Raw genomic sequence first — 23,059 nt, 5'->3', positions numbered from 1 at the left:
CTTCCTCTTTCATTTCTTCCCCCCAATCCATATTCAGCTATTATGTTTCCTTCTCTCCCTTTTCCTACTGATGAATTCCAGTCACCCATGACTATTAAATTTTCGTCTCCCTTCACTACCTGAATAATTTATTTTATCTCGTCATACATTTCATCAATTTCTTCATCATCTGCAGAGCTAGTTGGCATATAAACTTGTACTACTGTAGTAGGCATGGGCTTTGTGTCTATCTTGGCCACAATAATGTGTTCACTATGCTGTTTGTAGTAGCTAACCCGCACTCCTATTTTCTTATTCATTATTAAACCTACTCCTGCATTACCCCTATTTGATTTTGTATTTATAACCCTGTAATCACCTGACCAAAAGTCTTGTTCCTCCTGCCACCGAACTTCACTAATTCCCACTATATCTAACTTTAACCTATCCATTTCCCTTATTAAATTTTCTAACCTACCTGCCCGATTAAGGGATCTGACATTCCACGCTCCGATCCGTAGAACGCCAGTTTTCTTTCTCCTGATAACGACGTCCTCCTGAGTAGTCCCCGGCTGGAGATCCGAATGGGGGACTATTTTACCTCCGGAATATTTTACCCAAGAGGACGCCATCATCATTTAATCATACAGTAAAGCTGCATGTCCTCGGGAAAAATTACGGCTGTAGTTTCCCCTTGCTTTCAGCCGTTCGCAGTACCAGCACAGCAAGGCCGTTTAGGTTAATGTTACAAGGCCAGATCAGTCAATCATCCAGACTGTTGCCCCTGCAACTACTGAAAAAGCTGCTGCCCCTCTTCAGGAACCACATGTTTTTCTGGCCTCTCAACAGATACCCCTCCGTTGTGGTTGCACCTACGGTACGGCCATCTGTATCGCTGAGGCACGCAAGCCTCCCCACCAACGGCAAGGTCCATGGTTCATGGGGGGAAGTTTCTTGTTTCAAGGAGAGAAAAAAAGTTGTCTTTTAAGAAGAGCTAATGTTCTTTTCATTCTTACAAGGGTGTTTGCAAATTAAACTTGGCATCAAATCCCGCTGTGCGTGTTGTGAATCCAGTCTAAGGCAGCATTTCTTACAACTGAGCAAAAAAAGTAAGACAATCTCACACTCAACATTGTGCATTACATGATGCTCACCCATTAGCAGGATTAATCCTGATGAGGCATGTGCTTCAATTCATCCAACAGATGTTGCTGCCCCCTCCCCACACCAATTTTTCATTATTATCCTACTTTTGACTCTCTCTCTCTCTCTCTCTCTCTCTCTCTCTCTCTCTCTCTCTCTCTCTCTCACACACACACACATACACACGCACGCATGCACGCACAGTCACCACTTTCCCAGTAGCCATGCCACATCTTGTCTACGCAAGCAACTGATCATAAAGTCCATGGCACTGGTGTGCGTGCGTGCGTGCGTGCGTGCGCGCGCACACATGCGTTTTTGTTTCACAAGTTGTATAATCATTAGATATATCACCACTTTAGCATCTACATTAAGGGGCTCCGGAACGCCCTATACTTGCAATGTTAAAATAACGCTTATAAATTACATCTTTCCTCACAAAGTATTTGAGGTAGGAAGTTGAACTTTTTACAGATTATTTATTGGAATATGGGCTACAACTTAACACAGGGATTTTACAAAATTTTAGTTCAGTTATTAAAGGTGATTTTTTTTCAATTGTAATGAAAATTCACAACATTTTTTTGCAATTTTTTATTTATATATTCAAAAATATACAGTTTTTTGGAAAAAGGCTGTGTTAAATTATGCAGAAGGTACTGTGTAACATTTACTGAAAGTTTGAAACAAATATGTTTGGAAGATCCTTAGAAAACATGTAATTAGTATGAGAAAATAAAAGTTTTGGGAACCGAGCGACAAAGATTGGATTAACTTTTTAGTGCATTCCAGGTCCATAGGATGGATTATCTTCATCCTCTGCAAACTCCTCCTCCAGCTTCCTCTTGTTCCTCCTCCTGTTTACTCTTGCTTGTATTTCTAGACTCTTTACAGCCCTGTCTGCAGCCCGAAGGCATTCCTTGTCTAAAGCAAGCATCGCTCGTTGTTGTGTTCGTAGATTTTGCTAGCATTTTCTTCAGTTGCAGTTACTGCAACACTGTTCCAAAAGGTGGTCATGTATGAAAACTTATCACATTTCAGTTGTATTTCACTAGCAAGTCCTACGTGCTTTATTATGGAGAGTTCCAGACCAACTTCACTACAATGAATACATCTTACACAGTTTGAAAAAATTCCTTTGAGAACCGACATATCAAATATTTCATTCACATCCAATTCGCCCATAAAACATTCATAGTTTTCACTCATTGAACCAAGCTTCTTCTGTGAAGTATTTTCTTTCCCACTTTGACTGCTATGGGCAGGTGTACTTGAGAGGTTAGGTTCACTCACTTGGTTATCGTCTTTATTGTTTACAGTAATAACACATACCTTTGGCTTTCCAACATTTCTCCTTTTCTTAAAAGCCTTGAGAGGATTTCTAATAACTTTACTTTTACTCATTATTATACTTCAACAAAACAGAGACTCAAGAAACAGAATTAATTACGAATATTTTCGAGATAACGACAGAGTAAATAAACATGAAACAATCGACAATCACACCAGCGATATATATTGAACCATCACAGGTTAGCCACAACACATACTTTATCTCACATCACTAAAATGTACCTGATGAACACGGACGTTAATAATAACACCATTTGACAGCAGTTTAACAGCGCCACAGTGGGTCACGCCCATGTAGAACACATTTCAAAAAAAATTTAAAAATAGTTGTAGTCTTCGGAATTGAATAAATTATATATCTATTAAAAGGTAATAGTCTGCAGATTCAGAAAACGCAAAAAAGTAAAAATTGAACTTTTCATGATTTTGAGCCTTTCCGGAGCCCCTTAACTTCATTTTTTAATTTTTTGTGGTGTGCAGTTTTCTTTCTTTTTCATTGCTCCACCCCTTCAATAGTACTGGAGATACAGTAAAACATGAACACACACTAAAGTTTTTCACATTATGATACATATAAGTATACAAATAATTACCACATTTACCTTCTACAGCCTTAGGTATCCTCCTGGGCGATGTCTTTGAAGATTTTTCTTGTTTTGATGACATATTAATCGTAATTTTATGGCCAATTTGAAATGGTCCCGTTACATTTGTTATACTGTACATAACAGACGATGCTGTTATGAAAAAACAAACCCCATAAGTCTCATGCAGAAAAAGAGAAAATGAGATATTTGGAAAGTAAGTCCACAAAAAACTTCTCTCTTAAAATCTATTACAGTATTTGCAATTAGTCACAGAACAGATAAACAATGTACTGAAAAATAACATTTCATTTAGAATGTTTATTTTGAAAATGTGCTTCAATTAATTCATTGATGAAATATTCTCTGGTTATCAACAGTAATAGCACCTCATTAAATTTTTGACAGCTCTAGATGTAGTCATGATTCCTCAAGTATCTTTGTGCACTGGATACGTTAACACGCAGAGGCGTGTCAACTTCCCTCATCCCCCTGAGCACTTCGAAAGTGCTTATGTTATACAGCTCAATTGGGATCCCTATGCGTGTTTGCAGCTGTGGTCTGGTATTGCTGTTTCCATCTTATTGTTTTTGGGAAGAAAATGGTACAACATCAACCTTTTACAGAGGAATACATTTTGTAAATTATCACTAGAAGCAGCAGGGAGAATGAACTTCTCCAATTGTGATGTTTCTTCGACAGAATCTCCAAGTACCAGTTGTCAGCCATGTACATAAGCTGGTATCCATCTAATTCTAAGAGAAATTAAAATTCTTCAGGATCTATCTACTGTGTCTGAAAGCGAGTGTGAAATGTTCGGGAAAAGAGCATGGTTTAGTGACACATTTGACTGAAAGTGAAGTGATTTTCATCCATTGTGCATGTGTGACGATTCAGCCTTAGAACACAAATGTGGATCCTATCAGTGTCTCCGATTTGTAACATATCTTATGGAGTATGCCATGAAGTTCTGGGACAGCAGCCGGATAATGTAGACTTCTTGCCATGACACTTTGACTAACAACTATTCACCTATCTTCAAGTGACTATTTTGCACTGTAGGCTGCTGGTTCACATCGCTAACTTTATACCAAAAACTGGTGCAGAGATGCTACACGAGTGACTCTCTGTCGAGTTTTGTGCCTTCTATGAATATTGCTCCATCTATAGCGTGCAGGTGCATATGTAATGGTGATACATGTGCGATCTTTGTCAGGGTGCGCGATTGCAGAGTTAAAATTCAGATATCAAAATTAGCTCTCTAATGTGTCATTGGTCATAAAATGTTTTCTTTCTGAAAAGATTAAAGATATCACCAGGTCCCATCTTTCACTAAACTTATTTCCACTGACTCTGAATCCCAGAAGGATCAAGATTTCCACGGTACAATAATACATGCAATGTCCTGACGATGTTCAGTTATGACTGACTTACTGGGTTTCAAAAGGTGAGTGTGGCAATCAAGTTCTACACCTCTTTCATGCACTGTGCCTATTGTCTGACCAACATATAGACTGGGAGATGAGTCTTTGGTATTGACAGCTCAGTAACGTCGTCCTGTTGTCTAGTGACTGCAGATAGCCAGCCAATGAAGGACTGCACTCGAGCAGAGAGCAAGAGCTACATTGCCCTTCTGCAAAACTGACACACACGTGTTGGAAGCATACTAGTGAGTGTCTCACGTGCAACTGGTTGTCCTTTGTGTTAATAGGTAAGTTCTTAGTTTATTTTGTGTTTGTTGTTGTTAGTGTTTATTTACTTCTGTTTCCTTTTAAACAGTGCCCAGCGAGATGAGTAGTGCCAGCCCAACATATGAAGTGAAACGGAGGAAGAAAAGTGTGCTACACAGCCAGGTCTGCAAATCTGTGTTCAGTTAGGAACTACTTTGAAAACAAAAAGAAAAAAGGTGAGCCTTATTTCCTGTTGTTCAGCTGTTAAGAGGTCTGCAGCAGCAGCATTGAGAATACGCAAGAATACTGTTGTTACAATACGGAAAGAACAGTACAGTATAGACTGTGGCGAGAGTGGCACAGCAAGGCTGCATACCCCAGGAAAGAAACAGCCGAGGAAGGAGCGAGTGAAAGCTTTGGACGATTTCCAGAAAGATCCCACTCGTAGTCATTCAAATGGCTATTATTAGAGAAGGCAACAGCCCTTTTTACTCACGTCACTTCCGAACAATGATCTTTGCGAAGCAAATTCTCATTACGTACAGTGCTGAAAGACATAGGCTTCAGCTGGTCAATTTTTAACAGACGCAAAACATTGAGAGAAAGGGCAGATGTGGTTGCACTGCAGTGCAGATTTCTGCACAGAATCGTGGGTGTGAGATTTGGAAATATAGTGTGCATAGATGAAACGTAGGTTAATGTCAGCCATTCATTACATAGGGGCCGGAGTGATGGAACACCAGAGCGGACCAATGCAGTGTCTGTTGGAAAAGGAACGTGAATTATTGTTTCACATGCAAGTACAATGGACAGTTATGTGCCAAACTGCCTGTTAACATTTCATTCAAAAAAGACAGGTGATTACCACGAAAAGATGAACAGTGTGGTTTTTCAAAAGTGTTTCGAAACATCCCTTATGTCGAATCTGACAAGTCCATCAGTGATCATCATGGGCAATACCCTGTATCATTCCACTGTTCATAATAGGACACTTAACTTTGGCAACGAAAAAAGAAGATACTATTCAGTGGCTGAAACAACGAAAAGTGGATTTCAACAAAGATATGAAGAACACAGAACTACTGAGAATTGTGATACAATAGAAACCGCAATTTCCTACATAAGTAGTCTATGGGATTGCCGAAGAGCACAAGCATGAAACTGTTCAGCTTCCTGTGTACCACTGTCACTTCAATGCCATTAAAGGGTTAAAGGCAAAAATAGAAAATTACATTGCTGTAAACAATAAAAAAATCATTATCTCTAAAGTTGAAACTCTGCTTGTAGCAGCTATCAAGCGACACGCGAGACATGGACAAAGATTGTGAACAGTACTGCGAGTGTCAAAGAGGCAGCCAAAAACAAAGGCATTGGGGAAGAAAGCATAGAAAATTTAATTATACAACTGGGAGGGAGCAGTGATAATTTGGGCAGTGCTGAAAAAGACTATTTTAGATCAGATTCTGACAGTAATGGTTGTATTTTTCCATTAGTATAACTACAACACACTCAAGAATGTAATGAGTGAGCATGCCATTGATTTATCATAATATTGTGAGTACGATCTTCAGATTATACTTGTTAATATACTGACAAATTAATCATCTAGTCATTGTAGAACTGATTAATATTGATAATATTTAACAACGGAAACAAAAACTCCGAATGTTCAACGATCTGAAAAAATAGTTTCCATTTATGTTGCAAAGTTTGACAAATAACTTTGTGATATTTCAGCATATTAGATACTAAATAGCTCTTCTCAATTTTTCGAGGTTATATATTACAGGTAGCAACTGTAAATAAATTCATGCATACAAATACGACCTGCATGTTATCGAAGCTTTTATTTCTGCTACTAGACAATGCGTACAAGTAGAGACTGAGTGCGGAGTGCCGTAAGCCACATTTGACAACATTGGAGTCTGTCTGCCTGATCTGTCAATACCAATTACTTGCCTCACAGACTACAGGCTTCACCACAATGGCAAAGTACTCTGTAGATTCCAGTCCTCTGCAATCCCAGATCATCCTTTGCCAAACCGAGAACAGTGTAAGTCTTTGTAGGCATGCAGAATTTACCAATGACATGTCTAGTGACAGTTTATTTTATTAATTTTTACATCTGAATTTTAACTCCATTAGTGCACATTCTGACAGAGAGCAAGCATGTAGTATCATCATTATGCACATGCCTATGCATCACAAATGGAGCAATATTCGAAGAGGGCGTGAAACTCTACAGAGGTCGCTCATGTAGCGGGTGCATTTGAGCATGTCTCTCCACTTCAATTTTTGGTATAAAGTTAGCAAAGTGAACTAGAAAACTCCAGTGCAAAACACACACCTGAAGATACCTGAATGGCTGTCGGCCAAAATATAATGGCAAGAAATGAACATTATCTGACCGCAATCCTGAAACTTCATGGAATACTCTTTATACCAGGAAAATTGCAAGAATCACAGATCCTATGAAATCTACAGCACATTAAACCAAATGATTTCATTTATACATGAAAGCAACATAAGACAATCAGTACATTGTCAATTATCGAGGTGGAAAGAAAACGGGATTTCAGGAACAGTAGTTCTTCATTGGGACTTGTTTGCTTGTGGCTCGCATGAAAAAGCTAAAAATTAGGGACTATCAGTCTGGAGACACACTCTAGAACATTCCAGTTTTCAGCAAAATCATGTTAGTTTTGAGACTGCTTCACTTTAGTAACAGCTCTGCCAGTTACTAAGAAAATGGGTTATTAAATATTAGAAAAATTGGTGCTAAAGTATTTACAACAGTCCACACTGCACTTCATTCATATTAAAAGATTTGCATTGACAGAAGCCTACTGGGTTGTTTAAAGAGCAAACACATTTCAGAAGTATATTCCATCCAAAAGAAGGTTTGGAATAAAAACATTTGTACTCTGCAACTATCACACTTCTTACATCTTGGGTTTTATTGTGTGCACAGGCACAACAATGGAGATATCAACTTCCACAATTTGGGCACACAGGGATGAGGAGACATATCTTATGCTGACATTTGGTATTTGTGTCCAGATCAGTTTCTCGGACTCCACAGTCATGGAACACCTGCATGTAGCTCTGTTCATAGGAACAAGCACAACATGCCAAAATTACAGGACAAAATGAAATGAAGAGATATCCAGTTTGTGTCCACTGATATACTGCTTGCTATCAAGTGTTGCACTAAAAGCGAGGTCTGGATGTTGACCACTGAAATACCACAGAAAGTTTGACATGGAAAAGCCTGACAGAGTGTTGAAACAATCACAAAACCAGAATGTGTGTCAGATTACAATGTGACTGTACTGACATGCTACTGAGGTCAGTCAAATCAATGTGGAATATTGTGAAATGGTTGGCGAAAAAAAGTTTTTTGTGGTAGATACTGGAACTGCATGTTTTAGATGCAGGGGAAAAAAGCTAGTAGTAGAGTTTAATTTGTCCCTAGCAATACAAATAATTACTGAAGCTTTTGTCATTCATCAGCTAAAGCCAACAAAGAAAGGCACTCTGATGACAAGGATCCACTACAATACACTGAGACACATCTTACAAATATTACTGAGAGTGAAAACTCAAAGAAAAGTGCATCAATGTGCAGTGCGCTGAAAAAACATGGCACGCTGGGGAACTCAGTACCAATACTGAACATGCAATACACCAACATATGCTGTGTCACATTTCACGGCTTATCGTTAACCACTTATAACTTCACAGGATATATTATGTTACAGTGATACTGCTCTTTAGAAATAAATAAGTAAAAAATAAAACAGACATTTTTAGTTTTGGCAATGTTGGTCCAAAGCCAAAATCAGACAAGAGGATGTAATATATATACAACAGGAGTAAATGGTATTCACACACATAAACTCCCTAATTCTGAAAATACTCTCTAGATCAGTTACTGTGCTGAAAAACACACAAACTCCACAAATACAAAAATTAAGAGAGACAGTATACACTGTGTCAATCAAACAAGATTATGCATAATTGTCTACTTCCAGTTCATAACTATTATTGGACACCAATGATGATGATGATGATGATTTTAGGTGAGGGGCACTCATCATCATGGTCAGTGCCCTGACAAAAAGTCAGTATGCCAATCTCATGGGTGGGGACGAAGGCTGTCATCACATGCAGAGCAGGTTATAATGTATTCCAAATGGCTTGGTCACATAGGGCCAATTCCTGAAAAGCTATTCAAAGATGGGTTGGACCACTGCACTAAATGCCAATGACTGAGGTGACACTGGTATTTTCAGTGCCTGTGGAGCCAAAAGGATACAGCACCAAATCCAGAGTGGTGGTTCACCAGCCTCTGCACATAGACTCAGAACTGGGCTGGTCCAAAAGGCTCCAGTTGATATCAGAATGCCCTCACAGTAGACAGCATATAACATCTAGAGGTAGCAGGTATGGGCCGATTCGTAGACCACGCTGCCATAATTTAAATGTGATCACACAAATACCCTGTAAAACTGCAGGAGGCAGGACCTGTCAGCTCCCCATGTTTTTCCTCTGAGGCATTTCAAAATATTCAATGACTGGAAGCCTTTTGTTCATAGATCTATCAGGTATGAGAGACAAGTTACTATCGAGACAAACAATAAACCCAAAAAGCGCGCGGTTTCTTGAAAACGTAAAATACTGTCCCCCGTTGTGAGCACTGATTGGTTAAAGCTTCAACGAACAGTTAAAATTGACACATGTCGTCTTCTCGAGTGAGAACCGAAAAGCAGTTGTCCTGGCCCAAATTTCCAGCCTCCTAATGGTCAGCCGTAGCTGCCTTGTCATCATTATAAGATCAGAGGAAGAGTAGAAGGTTGCAAAGTCATCCACAAACAAACAGCATTTTACAGAGCTCCTGATTGCAGAGGAAATGCCATTGATAGCGATGGCAAACAATGTGACACTACCTTAGGGGCCCCATTCTCTTGAACATAGCAGTCAGACAATTATTTGCCAACGTGATATCGAAGACAATGGTGCTCGAGAAAGGATTGGATAAGAAGTGGCAGGCATCCACATAGTCCCCACTAACGAAGTTGGTGAACAATGTTGTACCTCCAAGCAGTGTCATATGCTTTTTCAAAGTCAAAAAACACACAAACCAAATGGTTTGGCGTAAGAAGGACTCCAGTGTTACCGTCTCCAGTAGAATTAAGTTGTCAAGGGTGAAATGGGAGCACCTGAAACCGCACTGGGAGTGGCTCAGGTGACCTCGGGATTTGAGCAGTCAGACGAGGCGGCAGTTGATCATGCGTTCAAGTGTCTTACCCATGTGACTGGTAAGGGCTACACTCCACTGCTGCGGTCCTTGCCTGGTTTCCAGAATAAAATTAACATTGCCTCCTTTCAAATTGTGGGGAACTGTCCTTCAAACCAGATCTGATTGAAACAAGAAAGGAGCTGTCCTTTCGCTTCAGGGCACAGATGGAGCAATGGTATAATGGATCTCATCAGGTCCTGGATTAGTGTATCTGGCTGCAGACAAAGCCGATTCCAGTTCCCACAGAGAGAACAGAAGGTTGTAGATTTTCTCATTATGTGAGAAGAAACTGAGCTTCCTCATCCCTGCAGTCCTACAGAACACCTGAAAAACAGGAGCTTGTCTGGATGACAAAGTGACAATAAAGCTACAACCTGAGCCATGTCTTCTGGCATGCCCACCAAGACCTCATTACTTGACAAGGCCGTAACGGGACATATACTGCCCTTGCCTGAAGTCTGTCTTATTGAGTTCCAAACTCGCGCAGTGGAAGTGGACCGATTAATGGAAGTCACGAATTCCTTCCAGGAAGCACTCTTCCATTCTTTAATCACTCGCCTCACATGGGCTCTCACAGATCTGAAGGCATGAAGGCTTTCTGTAGTTGGACGATGTTTGAAGTTACGCAGAGCTGTTCGTTTATCTGGCCTGATTCCCAATCGACAGTCATCATTCCACAAAGCTACAGGCCGTTGTCATCTGAGGTGGTTACTAGACCGGGGATGGACTCTGCAGCAGCCTCTTGGATCTCACAAGTGATATTGGCCACTATCTCTCGTGCACAATCCTTTTGTTCAAAAATAGCCTGTCAACTGTACTACAACCAATTTGCCCTCTGTGTCATCCATCTGAGTGGTCTCCTATCAGCCACCGTCCTAATCAGTACATGGATCCACACTATGTAAATCTGTAGCTACTTCCCATTGAACTGCGTCTGCAATAGCTGGTGAACAAAAACATGTCAATGGCTGAAAAAGCTGTGGAAGTGTGTGTCATCTGACCCACATTCAGAAGGAAGATATTCTCAGAATGGAAAAGTCGCTCTATCATCTGACCCCTGTAGCAAGTGGTAGCCAAGCCCCACAGCTCATTGTGTGCACCGAAGTCCCCCACAAGAAGGAACGGGCATTGGAGTGCCCAGAAGAGTTCTGTCAGTGCGTCTGCACCCAAAGCACCATTAGGTGGAAGACCCAAAGAACACACTGTGTTATTAACAGGTACTAGAACTTTCACGGCAATTGTGTGTGTGGTCGTGGTAGGACGGACAGGAGAGGAGTGGCATCTGTCGTCAATGAAAACAGTCACTCCACCTTTAGCCCTGTCTCCAGTAATATCGTCCTTCCTGTATGCGTGGTAACAGTATGATGAAGGTGTGTTGGTGACTTTAAGATGCGTTTCTTGTAAGCAGATGATGAACAGTTTCTCCTGGACCAGTAGCTGTAATTCTTCCAAATGTAAGTAATATCCATTGAAATCCCTCTGCAACACAGAAGTCCCTGTGGAAGCCATTGTTTAGCAAAGGTTGTTCATGACTTTCTCCCGCGGAGATGGTGCCTTACTGAGGAGATCAGGGGGAACGTTAGCCAGTTCTCGGCCCTCTGGTTCCTCCGACTGGAAGTACATATCCTCAAGAGCATAGTCCCCATCAGAGACGGAGAGACTTCACCAATCCTAAGGTATAACTACCACTTTCTTGGACTTTGAACTACTTTTTGAAGCACATTTTTTTTCACAGATGTGAAAATTACCGAACTATCAGTTTAATAAGTCACAGCTGCAAAATACTAACGCAAATTCTTTACAGACAAATGGAAAAACTGGTAGAAGCCGACCTCAGGGAAGATCAGTTTGGATTCCGTAGAAATGTTGGAACACGTGACGCAATACTGACCTTACGACGTATCTTAGAAGGAAGATTAAGGAAAGGCAAACCTACGTTTCTAGCATTTGTAGACTTAGAGAAAGCTTTTGACAATGTTGACTGGAATACTCTCTTTCAAATTCTAAAGGTAGCAGGGGTAAAATACAGGGAGCGAAAGGCTATTTACAATTTGTACAGAAACCAGATGGCAGTTATAAGAGTCGAGGGACATGAAAGGGAAACAGTGGTTGGGAAAGGAGTGAGACAGGGTTGTAGCCTCTCCCCGATGTTATTCAATCAGTATACTGAGCAAGCAGTAAAGGAAACAAAAGAAAAATTTGGAGTAGGTATTAAAATCCAGGGAGAAGAAATAAAAACTTTGAGGTTCGCCGATGACACTGTAATTCTGTCAGAGACAGCAAAGGACTTGGAAGAGCAGCTGAACGGAATGGACAGTGTCTTGAAAGGAGGATATAAGATGAACATCAACAAAAGCAAAACGAGGATAATGGAATGTAGTCAAATTAAGTCTGGTGATGCTGAGGGAATTAGATTAGGAAATGAGACACTTAAAGCAGTAAATGAGTTTTGCTATTTGGGGAGCAAAATAACTGATGATGGTCGAAGTAGAGGGGATATAAAATGTAGACTAGCAATGGCAAGGAAAGCGTTTCTGAAGAAGAGAAATTTGTTGACATCGAGTATAGATTTAAGTGTCAGGAAGTCGTTTCTGAAAGTATTTGTATGGAGTGTAGCCATGTATGGAAGTGAAACATGGACAATAAATAGTTTGGACAAGAAGAGAATAGAAGCTTTTGAAATGTGGTGCTACAGAAGAATGTTGAAGATTAGGTGGGTAGATCACGTAACTAATGAGGAGGTATTGAATAGGATTGGGGAGAAGAGAAGTTTGTGGCACAACTTGACTAGAAGAAGGGATCGGTTGGCAGCACATGTCCTGAGGCATCAAGGGATCACAAATTTAGCATCGGAGGGCAGTGTGGAGGGTAAAAATCGTAGAGGGAGACCAAGAGATGAATACACTAAGCAGATTCATAAGGATGTAGGTTGCAGTAGGTACTGGGAGATGAAGGAGCTTGCACAGGATAGATTCGCATGTGAGAGCTGCATCAAACCAGTCTCAGGACTGAAGACCACAACAACAACATCTTTATTATTCCTTCGTACCCTTTCCTCCACATCCACTAACCCCTGTTTGAGTTCTGAAATGTCCATGTCCATAATATCACGGCAAGCGATCACACCCTTGCTTGAGCTGAGGGTGCCACGCAACTCAATTATGTCATAGTCACCCAATTTCTCTAACTTCCTAAGAAGTTATAGCTGCTCTGCCTGTTAGTCTCGACCAAGGAACAATTTCATAACCGCTTAATATACACTTTTTCAAACATTCCCTCCTTCATCTTGATCACTAGAAACACATTCTGATTCACACCTCCTTGAGCCCCATTACTAAATGTAATTTGATTGTCAAGAGGACAGGCCTCTCATTCATTTGGATGTGTGTGTGTGTGTGTGTGTGTGTGTGTGTGAGTACTCCCAGATGGTACTCCCATAATGCTGAGAGTCCGGGTGTCCATCTCAGTCACACGTGTAGATCGGCAAATAAGAATCCGTTCGGACTGAGTCCCGCTTGCCTGTGTAAGCCTTATAGAACTAAGACACGACAGGTCCCCAAAGTCAAGTGCTAACAACTGTTCCACATCAATGCCCATACATCTCATCAGCATGCAGCATATCTTAAGATTCAGTATTTTTTTTAGAGAGGTTTCTACTGTCCTCGTGAGCCAGGCAGTTACACCAAGATCCCAGATCCCTGTGAAACACAACATTCCACCAATATGCCACAAAGAGGTCGCTGAAGCATGCCCAGACATTATGGTGACAGAGGACTGGTGGTGCTCACCATTCTACAGCTCAGGAACCCGTGTCGCAAACAAATGCTTCTAGAGAAACCCTTCACTTCATTAATCCAGATATGAATATTCATCAATGACAATAACAACTATGTGGACAACATACAATAGTGTTTTACTATAAAGAACATTAAGAGATATTCCATACCTTGCCCTGGTGTTGGTGAATTATCATGTTTCCTTATTCTTTTATCACTAGTAGGTTTTTTCCTTTTTTCAGTCAGATTATTAGTCATCGGAGTTTCCACACTTTCCTTTGCTTTTTGTGATAATTCCTGTGGACTACTCACTTCAACATCGTCTATCAGTTTTACACTTTCAATTTCTTGTTCATCACCTCTAGGTACACGCTCCTCTTGTGTACCTTCATATTCTTCAGACTCACGCGTGTCATTCTCTCCCAACTCATTCTGTACGGGCACCATCTCTGTGTGTGCATTCTGAACTTCTGCCGATGGAATAGGGACGGCATCTGTTGTTAACGTTGCTGTTTGTGACACGGATTTACCTTCAGATGTCATTTTATTATCTTATCAATGTCACCTGCAAATTAAAAACAGCAATTAATCTATTTAATAGTTGTATTTAGAAATGCCTACCTGAACATTAAAATTCCTTAATACCAGTAATCCCTTACACAAAACAGTTTAATACTGCAAAGTAAAGGTAAATCTGTTTACCAAAATTTCACAGTTGGCGTTTCACTTTTGTAAAAATCGTCCCTCTTTCTGCTGTATTAAATATGATTTGGGCACTATATTCCATATTACCTGTCTGGATCAGCTCCTCCATCTTAATGTAGGCATACTCTGTTAGTCGATTACTCAATCAATATGAATAATACAGAAAATGAAAGATTACATACATACTTGCAGGGTTAGTAAGTTAAGCTGTCCACCTCACACATTCTCAGAACCACTTAGGATGTCTTAATTCTGTTTTGACCCAAATGAATTGTGAGAAAGCCTTCACTAAAAGATGTATAGTCCCTCTCTATAGCTATATTACTTACAGAGATTTGATATCAACTTTGCATTTCCAAATGGAACCACAGTAATTTCTGCTGTTGCCATAATTAGACATGAGACAAATTTAATGACATTTCACTCTTCAAAATTTGGTTATTAGTTTCAGAGTAGTTACAACATTTAGAACTTACCTCTTTCATACTGGCACATTCCACAACATTATGAAATGTTGTATTCATGACCTACGGAACAAGCATTAATGTAATATACTGAAACAGCACTGGAACACCACATAAGGGTAAGGAGCAGGCCTGAATTAAGCAGAGTGAACAAAATAGATCCTCTGGCACCTTTTGCTCATAATCCATATGGTAGGTCCAGAGAAGTAACAATTGCCTCTGGAATAAGACAGCCCAACACTGTTTGGATTTTGTGGGCATATAGCTTCCGTCCATATCATGCTGCTTCACCAGCAGATAACCAGCAGCATTACAGATGAGGTATGGAATTCTGTTGCTCAGTTCCGACATAACATCTGGACATAAGATTCCTGTCTTACCAAAGATGTTAACTTTTCAACTCACATACAGCTGAATGTAAGAAATATGCATTATTGGATCATTGAGCATCTGCAGCTGCTGAGGCAAGTTGAACATCAGAGGCAATGGTGTGTGAATACCTGATAGAGGGTTACTGGGGACTACATGACCAATTCTTAATTCATTGCAGAAACCTTGTCCTATGCCTTCAAGTTGGTGTATCAGTCCAAAACTTTTCCCTGCTTTTTCATTTTTGTAAGTAGACTCTCTGAGCTGCATCAAACTGGAATGCCCCAGCAACCAGAGGCAAAAATTCCATACAACAATACTAACGTCTGCATATGATAGCTGTCAATTTCATGTTAAATACAGAGAAATCCTGTGTTTTTAAATATTGTAATTTCAACTAAATTAGTAATCTGATTTTGAACAACAGAGTCCAGGTGGACTGCCTGGGCTTTGTGGACAGTAACTGAGATGGAAGAAGAAGCAAAGAAACAACTCAACAAACTGAATACTACAGGAAATTGGAAACACCAGAGGGCAGCTTGCAACAGGTGGATAATTTAAATACCTAGAAAAATATATAACAGGAAGAAACAAAGGCAATGAGGGAATAACAGAGATGTTGAAGATGATGACAACTGTGTGTACGGCCAGAGAAGTATGCAGTAAAAAGAATATATCTACAAAGCTCAGGGACTACAAGGCTTCGGTACTACATGCACACCTGAGACAATAACACTAGAAAGACACAGCAGTGAATAACTACACTGGGACCTACAAAAAGGTTGTGAAAAATGGATATAAGGACCTAGGGAAGAACTGTATTAGACCATGACAGCCAAATCAGGAGAAAGACTGAAGGGGGCTAAATTTGCCTTGAAATTTGTTCAGGGTGAATATGGACGGAACTGCCAAGAGTATGAAAGACAACAGACAGGTCAAGCGAAAAGAAACGAACAAAGCATGTTGTTGAATACTGGAAGTACTGGTAGCAGATGAGGATCAAGGTGGATGGGATGGAAAGCTGGAGAACCAAGTAAACACTGACTGGTGTGACAAAGATCAATGATATGAAAAAGAAAGTCAAGTTGAGCAGACAAAAGAGGATACTGATCTGAAAAGAGAAGGTGAAGAGAAGGAAAAGTATGAATGGGTATACTGAGAGGAGAAGAGGAAGAAACAATCCATGATAGGCTTACCTGTAGACTTACAGAGGATGTAATGAAGGAAAAGAAGACATTCACATAATCCAGAGGGTGCCAATTAGAGTAGTCATAAGAATAAAAAGTGAACACAATGTGAGCCATCAATGAGTATAACACCATACTCCGTACACTCTAGTTTTAGCACAAAATAGATCAGAAAAAACTAATAGCCACCTCTACACAGAAGTCATTTTCCATGTACACCGTAAGTGTGCCAATAACGTTGTTAAAATGATGGATAGTTGCTTGTTAGCAAACCTACTTTATTTGGGATAAAAATTCTTACAAAAGCCCAATACACTCAACTATTGGCTTGAGTGTAATGATCGACACGTCTTGAAATCTTAACTGTGGTCATGGAGCGACATATAGCATAGCCTAATGTTTGCGGTTGTATCTTATTTAAATGCACTTCGTCACGCTGAAAGCGCTATTCATAATAAACACTAAAGTTGCAATGTAAATTCAGAAAACAAAATGCAAGGGGGCCCACTCTAACGTCTACCCAACTACTTCATATTAATGAGAATTAATAAATTAAGTAGGCCCATACCGCCTGCGTATATTGCATGTACCAAAAGTTTAATAAAGAATCTGAAGAAATGTGGTGTCGGCTGCTAAACACAAAACCGAATATGAATCAATAGTATGCATTTTCCAACTATCACCGAGTAAATTCCCAGAATATCAATTAGGTCTAGGACTAATGCTGGCTGACCCAAACAGTGTCAACTGTGATGCAAACCTTTAAATTCTTAAAAGTACATTGTTTCTTTTCATGGGTACACTAATCCTCCTGTACGTCCAGTAATCACGGAACAATTGGTACGACTCAATTGCCTTTTATGTAGCTTAGTAACATTTACCAATAGCAAAAATTTATTTAATTCTACATTCTTATTGTACATGTTACTTTCGCTACATGGAGCATGTAGTATCGTGGAGATCGCACATTTTTTACGATTGTACCGTATCTTTATCAGCTTAAAGAACTAAAAAAATCAGAAGACAGTCTGAAATTATACGATATCCTTCGCCCACGATATCATGCTAGTAAGCGAAATCTTGCATTTCGCTAGTGGTGTTTCTAAGCAAGATTTTGGGAAATCAATTTGCAACAAAAATATTATAACTATTCATCTATGCATGAGTGAATCAATTCTGGCGAGCTCCAACTAAAAACTGATGTGAAATGAGTAAACAAAACGCTGATACGTTAATATGTAAGCACCCGCATCCTGGCGCAAATAAATGTCTTCTGGGTAAAGGGCTATCTCACAAGGAGGAGACACCACTCACAAACATAATGCTTCATTTCTCGATAGGGCAAACTCAAAAACAAGAAAAAAAGGGAACAATCATTTTCTCCTAATAATGTTATAATATTATAAAATCCGATGCCACAAGCGGATGTAACATTTCCTGCTGGTTTAACTACTCTGAGTAAAACATTAATGTTAGAGGTTAATACTAGTAACACTTCTGATGAACAGTACCGGCAAGTTATCACTTCGAATCCTTGATGATATTCACTGTTTAACGCCGTATTGCACTGCATCCACCAAACATTTAAAAACACTTCCCGCATTCAAACTTGCAACTTCAAATACACCTGTTTGCTCCCAAAGACCTGTTGGCTGTTTCTATCGCAGCAATCTGTCAAAGCCACCTGTAGATGGCTCTGCTTACATCCAGAACAAACCAATCGGAATCACCCGTTGCATCCTCGGTCCTCCGTATGAACTGCACAAACCCGACAGTACTTCACGAAAAACTGAGCAGTAGCCAGCGGGCTGATGGGCGTGCGCAGACCTGATGTGTATGAGCAGCGTCTTTCCCCGACTTGCGTCTGGCGAACCGCTGGTCGCGATGCTGATTGGCTGAAAGTTAAATTCATACAGTAGCCAGAAGCAGCATCGCGACCAGTGGGTCGCGAGACGCAAGTTTCCGCTTGCGACCTGTGTACTAATAGTTCTGACTGTAGTCTAAAGTTTAAAAACATCGCATTTCATTCGTAAGTGAAGTTATTTAAGCGCTATTTTCTTATATATACTTGAAATTCTGATGCACTGTAAAGTTTTACTGTATGGTTTTATTTCTGTGATTTGACTTTAGATTCCCTATCAATCCAACGCGAAGAGCTCTCTGGGTGAACGCTTCGAGAAGGAAAGATTGGAAACCAAGCAAGGACAGTAAAATACGTTCGCAGCATTTCAGGGAGGAAGACATTGATCGAACATCAGTTTCATCAGTCCGCATGAGGGAAGATGCTGTAGGGCTACCATCATGTTTTCCCGCTTATCCTGCTCACTTGCAAAAGGTTCGTGAAATGTAGCATAGTAATATGGAATTAAGCTGCCATAAAATTACGGTATAAAACAATATCCGGAACTACTTGTCTGGAGATTTCAATTGCAATAGTTACGCACGTGTAATAACTGAAATGTGGAGATTGCAAGGGGATTGCCTGTTTGTAATAATAGTTTCGTATTTGTTCATAGATATGTTATTTTCACTTTGTTATTGTATTACACATTACAAATATTTGAAGGAGAAGTTCATTTACATTAATGCCAGTTTATTTACTAATGTCCTTAAACTTTCTCTCTTTGTGTGTGTGTGTGTCCTGCACTATATGGTAGTTGTTTGTTTTAATTAGAAGTTTTCAAGCAAATTAAATCAACATTTACTGTCCTTTATTGTCCTATTTTGTTGTTTGACTATTTTCTAGCAAGATTACAGATCTTATTTCTGCTGCTGTAGATGTTAAACAAGAATTTATATTTAATTGCATTTAAACTGGCAGGCCATTCCTAGCAAAAAAATCAAGATTGCCAAATAACTACAGACTGTGTCAGCTTAGCACTTTGACACGTCCTTCACTTTTTACTGCGCAATCATTTCCATTTTCGCAATTATATCTACCTTTGTTCTGTAGCAGAAATTTCCCTAGCTGATTAATGAACTGTAAGCCCCAGTGTTCAGTGTCGTCTCTACCATATATGCATGTCCCTTCATTATTCCTGATAGTGCACCGAATCTGTTTGTGCACAAGATAATTATTACGTTTATTTAGTAAGTTTCTATGAGAATGTCACATTTTACATTTAACTTTGGATTTTATAGATTGCTGTGAGGCAAGTTTGGTTTATTTAATGCAACACATTTCAGTGAAATGTTTTAGCTAAGTTTTTTGTTTTCGTTTTTTTTTAGAAAGAGAGGGAGAGACCACCACCAGCAGAAAGGCAGGTGGCTACAAAAAGTACTGCAGATCTAGCCACTGAGAGTGCAACTGAATCTGAAGTGTCTTTACTTGCTGCTGAGACCACACTGTTCGAGTGGTAGACATGATGAAGCATCAGTTGTGGCAAAAAAAAAAAAAAAAAAAAAAAACTCTAGGGATGTGAGTTTTTTTGTCATCAAAAAATGAAGAATACAAGAAAAAAATAAGTTCTTCAGCAGTCAAAACGATGTCTAAAAAAGAAAGTAACATCTTTGAACAGTGTTACTAATGAATTTAGGAAAAATAATCTTACTGATATGAAAGTGGCCATACGGTCCCTGGAAAGTATTCCTGGAATGCAGAAGAAGTTGTTGCAACGGCAAACTGCAAAAGCTAACTTTCAGAGTGTGACTAGAACATACAGCATGTGTGCCACATCCTAGAACATTATAAAGGTGGTATACGTGTGTGGGTGGGGCACCTGGATTTACTTCCGAAGCTTTTGCCATAATTAGATCTAAAGCATTTCATACAGGATCAGAAACTGCAGCCTACTGGTTGATGAGACTGCAATCAGGCAACACATTGAGTTCGATGGTAGTCAGTACTATGGCTATGTTGACATAGGGTCCTCTATAGCCATGGATAGCTTACCTGTAGCTAAAGAGGCATTTGTACTGATGTTGTGCGCTATTAATGCCCCTTGGAAGCTACCAGTAGGGTACTTTTTGACTTGTGGGATAACAGGGGAGTGGAAAGCTCAAGTAGTTCAACAATTCGTTAGCCTTGCCAGTGGCAGTGGTGTTCAGGTGGACTCTCTGTCTTGTGATGGTTGTGCCACAAATTTATCCATGGTCAAATACTTGGGATGCAATCTGGTCCTTTACACTTTAAAGACAACATTTATCTTTGAAGGTACCACTTTTGAAGTGGCGTTTATGCTAGATCCTCCACATATGCTGAAATTAGTGAGAAATTCCTTAGGAAAGAAGAAACATTTCTGGGATGAGAAAGGTGGTGTAATTTCTTGGCACCTTTTTGAACTACTTCGTAAGATACAGGTAAAAGAAGGACTTCATTTAGGCAACATTATTACAGGCTATCATATAAATTTTTTACACAACAAAATGAAAGTTAGATTAGCAGCCCAGCTGCTCAGCAACTCCGTGGCAGATGCAATGCAGCATTGTCATGATATGAAGATCCCTGTCTTTGATGATACATCTACAACTATAAAATTTATCCACACAATCAATAACTTCTTTGATGCGCTGAATTCGAGGAGCCTAATCCAGAATCAGTGGAAGAAACCTCTGACAGTTCGTAACTTTAGAGTTGTGGAAAGATTTTTGTTGGATGCAGGGAAGTACATCAAAACACTTTCAGTGTCTCCAGTGCCTCATAACACAAAACTTTTGGACTCCAATAGGAAGACGGGATTTTTTGGCTTTATTATTTGTATACACAGTGTTTTACACTTGTATACAAAGTTAGTTGAGCCTCAATCTTCTGCGCCTTTGCTGAAATTCCTACCAATTTACAAGTGCTCTCAAGACCACTTAGAAATGTTTTTCAGTGCCATTCATAGTCGTGGTGGGTGAACAATAACCCGACCGCATGTCAGTTCATGTCTGCCTACAAAAGGCTATAAGTACACAATGAGATTCGCGAGTCTGAGAAAGGCAATTGTGTAGCATATGAAGATATCTCTATTCTGACTTACTGTGACCAGATTGTTGAAGAACTCACAAATCTCACCTCAACTCGTTCACAGTTAGTAGACATGGACAGCTATTTAGTGACTTGTGACCATGACTATGTTGAAGCTGATGTGTTTCTCTCTGAAGTGGCCGCATTGTACTTTACATTGACAGGGTTTGCCATTCGCCACTTAGAAAGTACACTTAAGTGTGAACAATGCTTATCTGTGTTGCGAGGTGATGGCAGTCATACTTTATATTCCCTTATACATATGAAGAGTAGAGGTGGTTTAATTTCACCATCAAATGATGTTGTTGAGATTTGCCTTTCTGCAGAAAAGACATTTAGAAAATACACTGCTGGAGATTGGGAAGTCCCAAAGAAACGTCTATATTCTAAGTGTGTGTCAGAAATATTCACAAAATTTCTGTACAGACCAATATTCACTGACTTGACAGAAAACATGAAGGATAAGCAGCCATTAGACAATCATTTACTGCTGCTGATCAAGGCGATTGCCAAAAGGTATCTGCTGACACGGCAGAAACACTCTGCAAAATGTGCAACAGATGCATTACATGCAAATAAGTTGAGATCAGCATACACAAAGCTTGTGCTTTTTAAGGGCCAATGAATTTGAAAGGTTTCTCTTGTAGTGACCTATTTCTGACATGGAGCTGTGACGACTGTTATCTATTCGCCGCCAATGACTCCAAAATTAGAACATACAGTCGAGTAACATTATTCCTTAACTTGGGGCTACGCCGTGTGTTTGAATGGCAATTTACAGTGGCAGATATATCACAGCCCATTATCGGAGCCGATTTTTTGTCCTTCTACGACTTACTACCAGATCTGCGATGTCAGCGACTAATAGATTTGACTACTAGTCTGCATACAACAGGAAAAGTCCGTTGTATCACACCACTAGAGGTACGCACAGTCACAGGCGACACACCATATATACGATAACTGAAAGGATACCCTGAGATCACACAGCAATCGCCTACTCTCCCACCAGTCAAGCATACAACCGTCCACCACATTTTGATCACGCCAGGGCCACCAACTCACGCTCGGCCTAGACGTATAACGGCCGAAAAGCTAAAAGTGGTAAAGCAGGAATTTCGCAGCATGCTGTCACAAGGTATCCGTAGAGTTTCTAGTAGCAGTTGGGCATCCCCAATTCACATCGTGCCTAAAAAGAAGAATGGATGGCGCTCCTGCGCTGACTATCGCCAACTCAATGCAAGGACCATTCCAGACCGGTATCCAGTTCCACATATAGAAGACTTTTCTGCAAATGTTCACGGTAAGACTATATTTTCTACCATTGATCTAGTTCGAGCTTACTGTCAAATCCCTATAGCTGCAAAAGACATTCCTAAAACAGCGGTGCCGGCCGGAGTGGCCGAGCGGTTCTAGGCGCTACAGTCTGGAACCGCGCGACCGCTACGGTCGCAGGTTCGAATCCTGCCTCGGGCATGGATGTGTGTGATGTCCTTAGGTTAGTTAGGTGTAAGTAGTTCTAAGTTCTAGGGGACTGATAACCTCAGATGTTAAGTCCCATAGTGCTCAGAGCCATTTG

General features: G+C 40.1%; 1 protein-coding gene across 3 annotated transcripts in view; it reads right to left on the bottom strand.

Moving 5' to 3' along the window:
- Positions 1–18,342, bottom strand: part of LOC126262214 (uncharacterized) — a 31,264-nt gene extending 12,922 nt beyond the window's left edge. The window contains exons 1-3 of one of the 3 annotated variants that reach the window (XM_049958648.1): positions 18,044–18,328; positions 13,978–14,378; positions 3,078–3,212 (exon numbers count right to left, since the gene is read on the bottom strand). In XM_049958648.1, the coding sequence (XP_049814605.1) occupies positions 3,078–3,212; positions 13,978–14,350 (508 nt within the window). In that variant the 5' untranslated portion in view covers positions 14,351–14,378; positions 18,044–18,328. Of the gene's footprint in view, positions 1–3,077; positions 3,213–13,977; positions 14,379–18,043 lie in introns of all 3 variants that reach the window. The other 2 variants (XM_049958647.1, XM_049958649.1) reach the window with 2 other exon arrangements.
- Between the last annotated feature and the right edge of the window lie 4,717 nt (positions 18,343–23,059).

This window comes from Schistocerca nitens, chromosome 6, assembly GCF_023898315.1.
Source record: "Schistocerca nitens isolate TAMUIC-IGC-003100 chromosome 6, iqSchNite1.1, whole genome shotgun sequence".
NCBI lineage: Eukaryota > Metazoa > Arthropoda > Insecta > Orthoptera > Acrididae > Schistocerca > Schistocerca nitens.
This window is presented reverse-complemented; position numbering and strand designations above follow the sequence as displayed.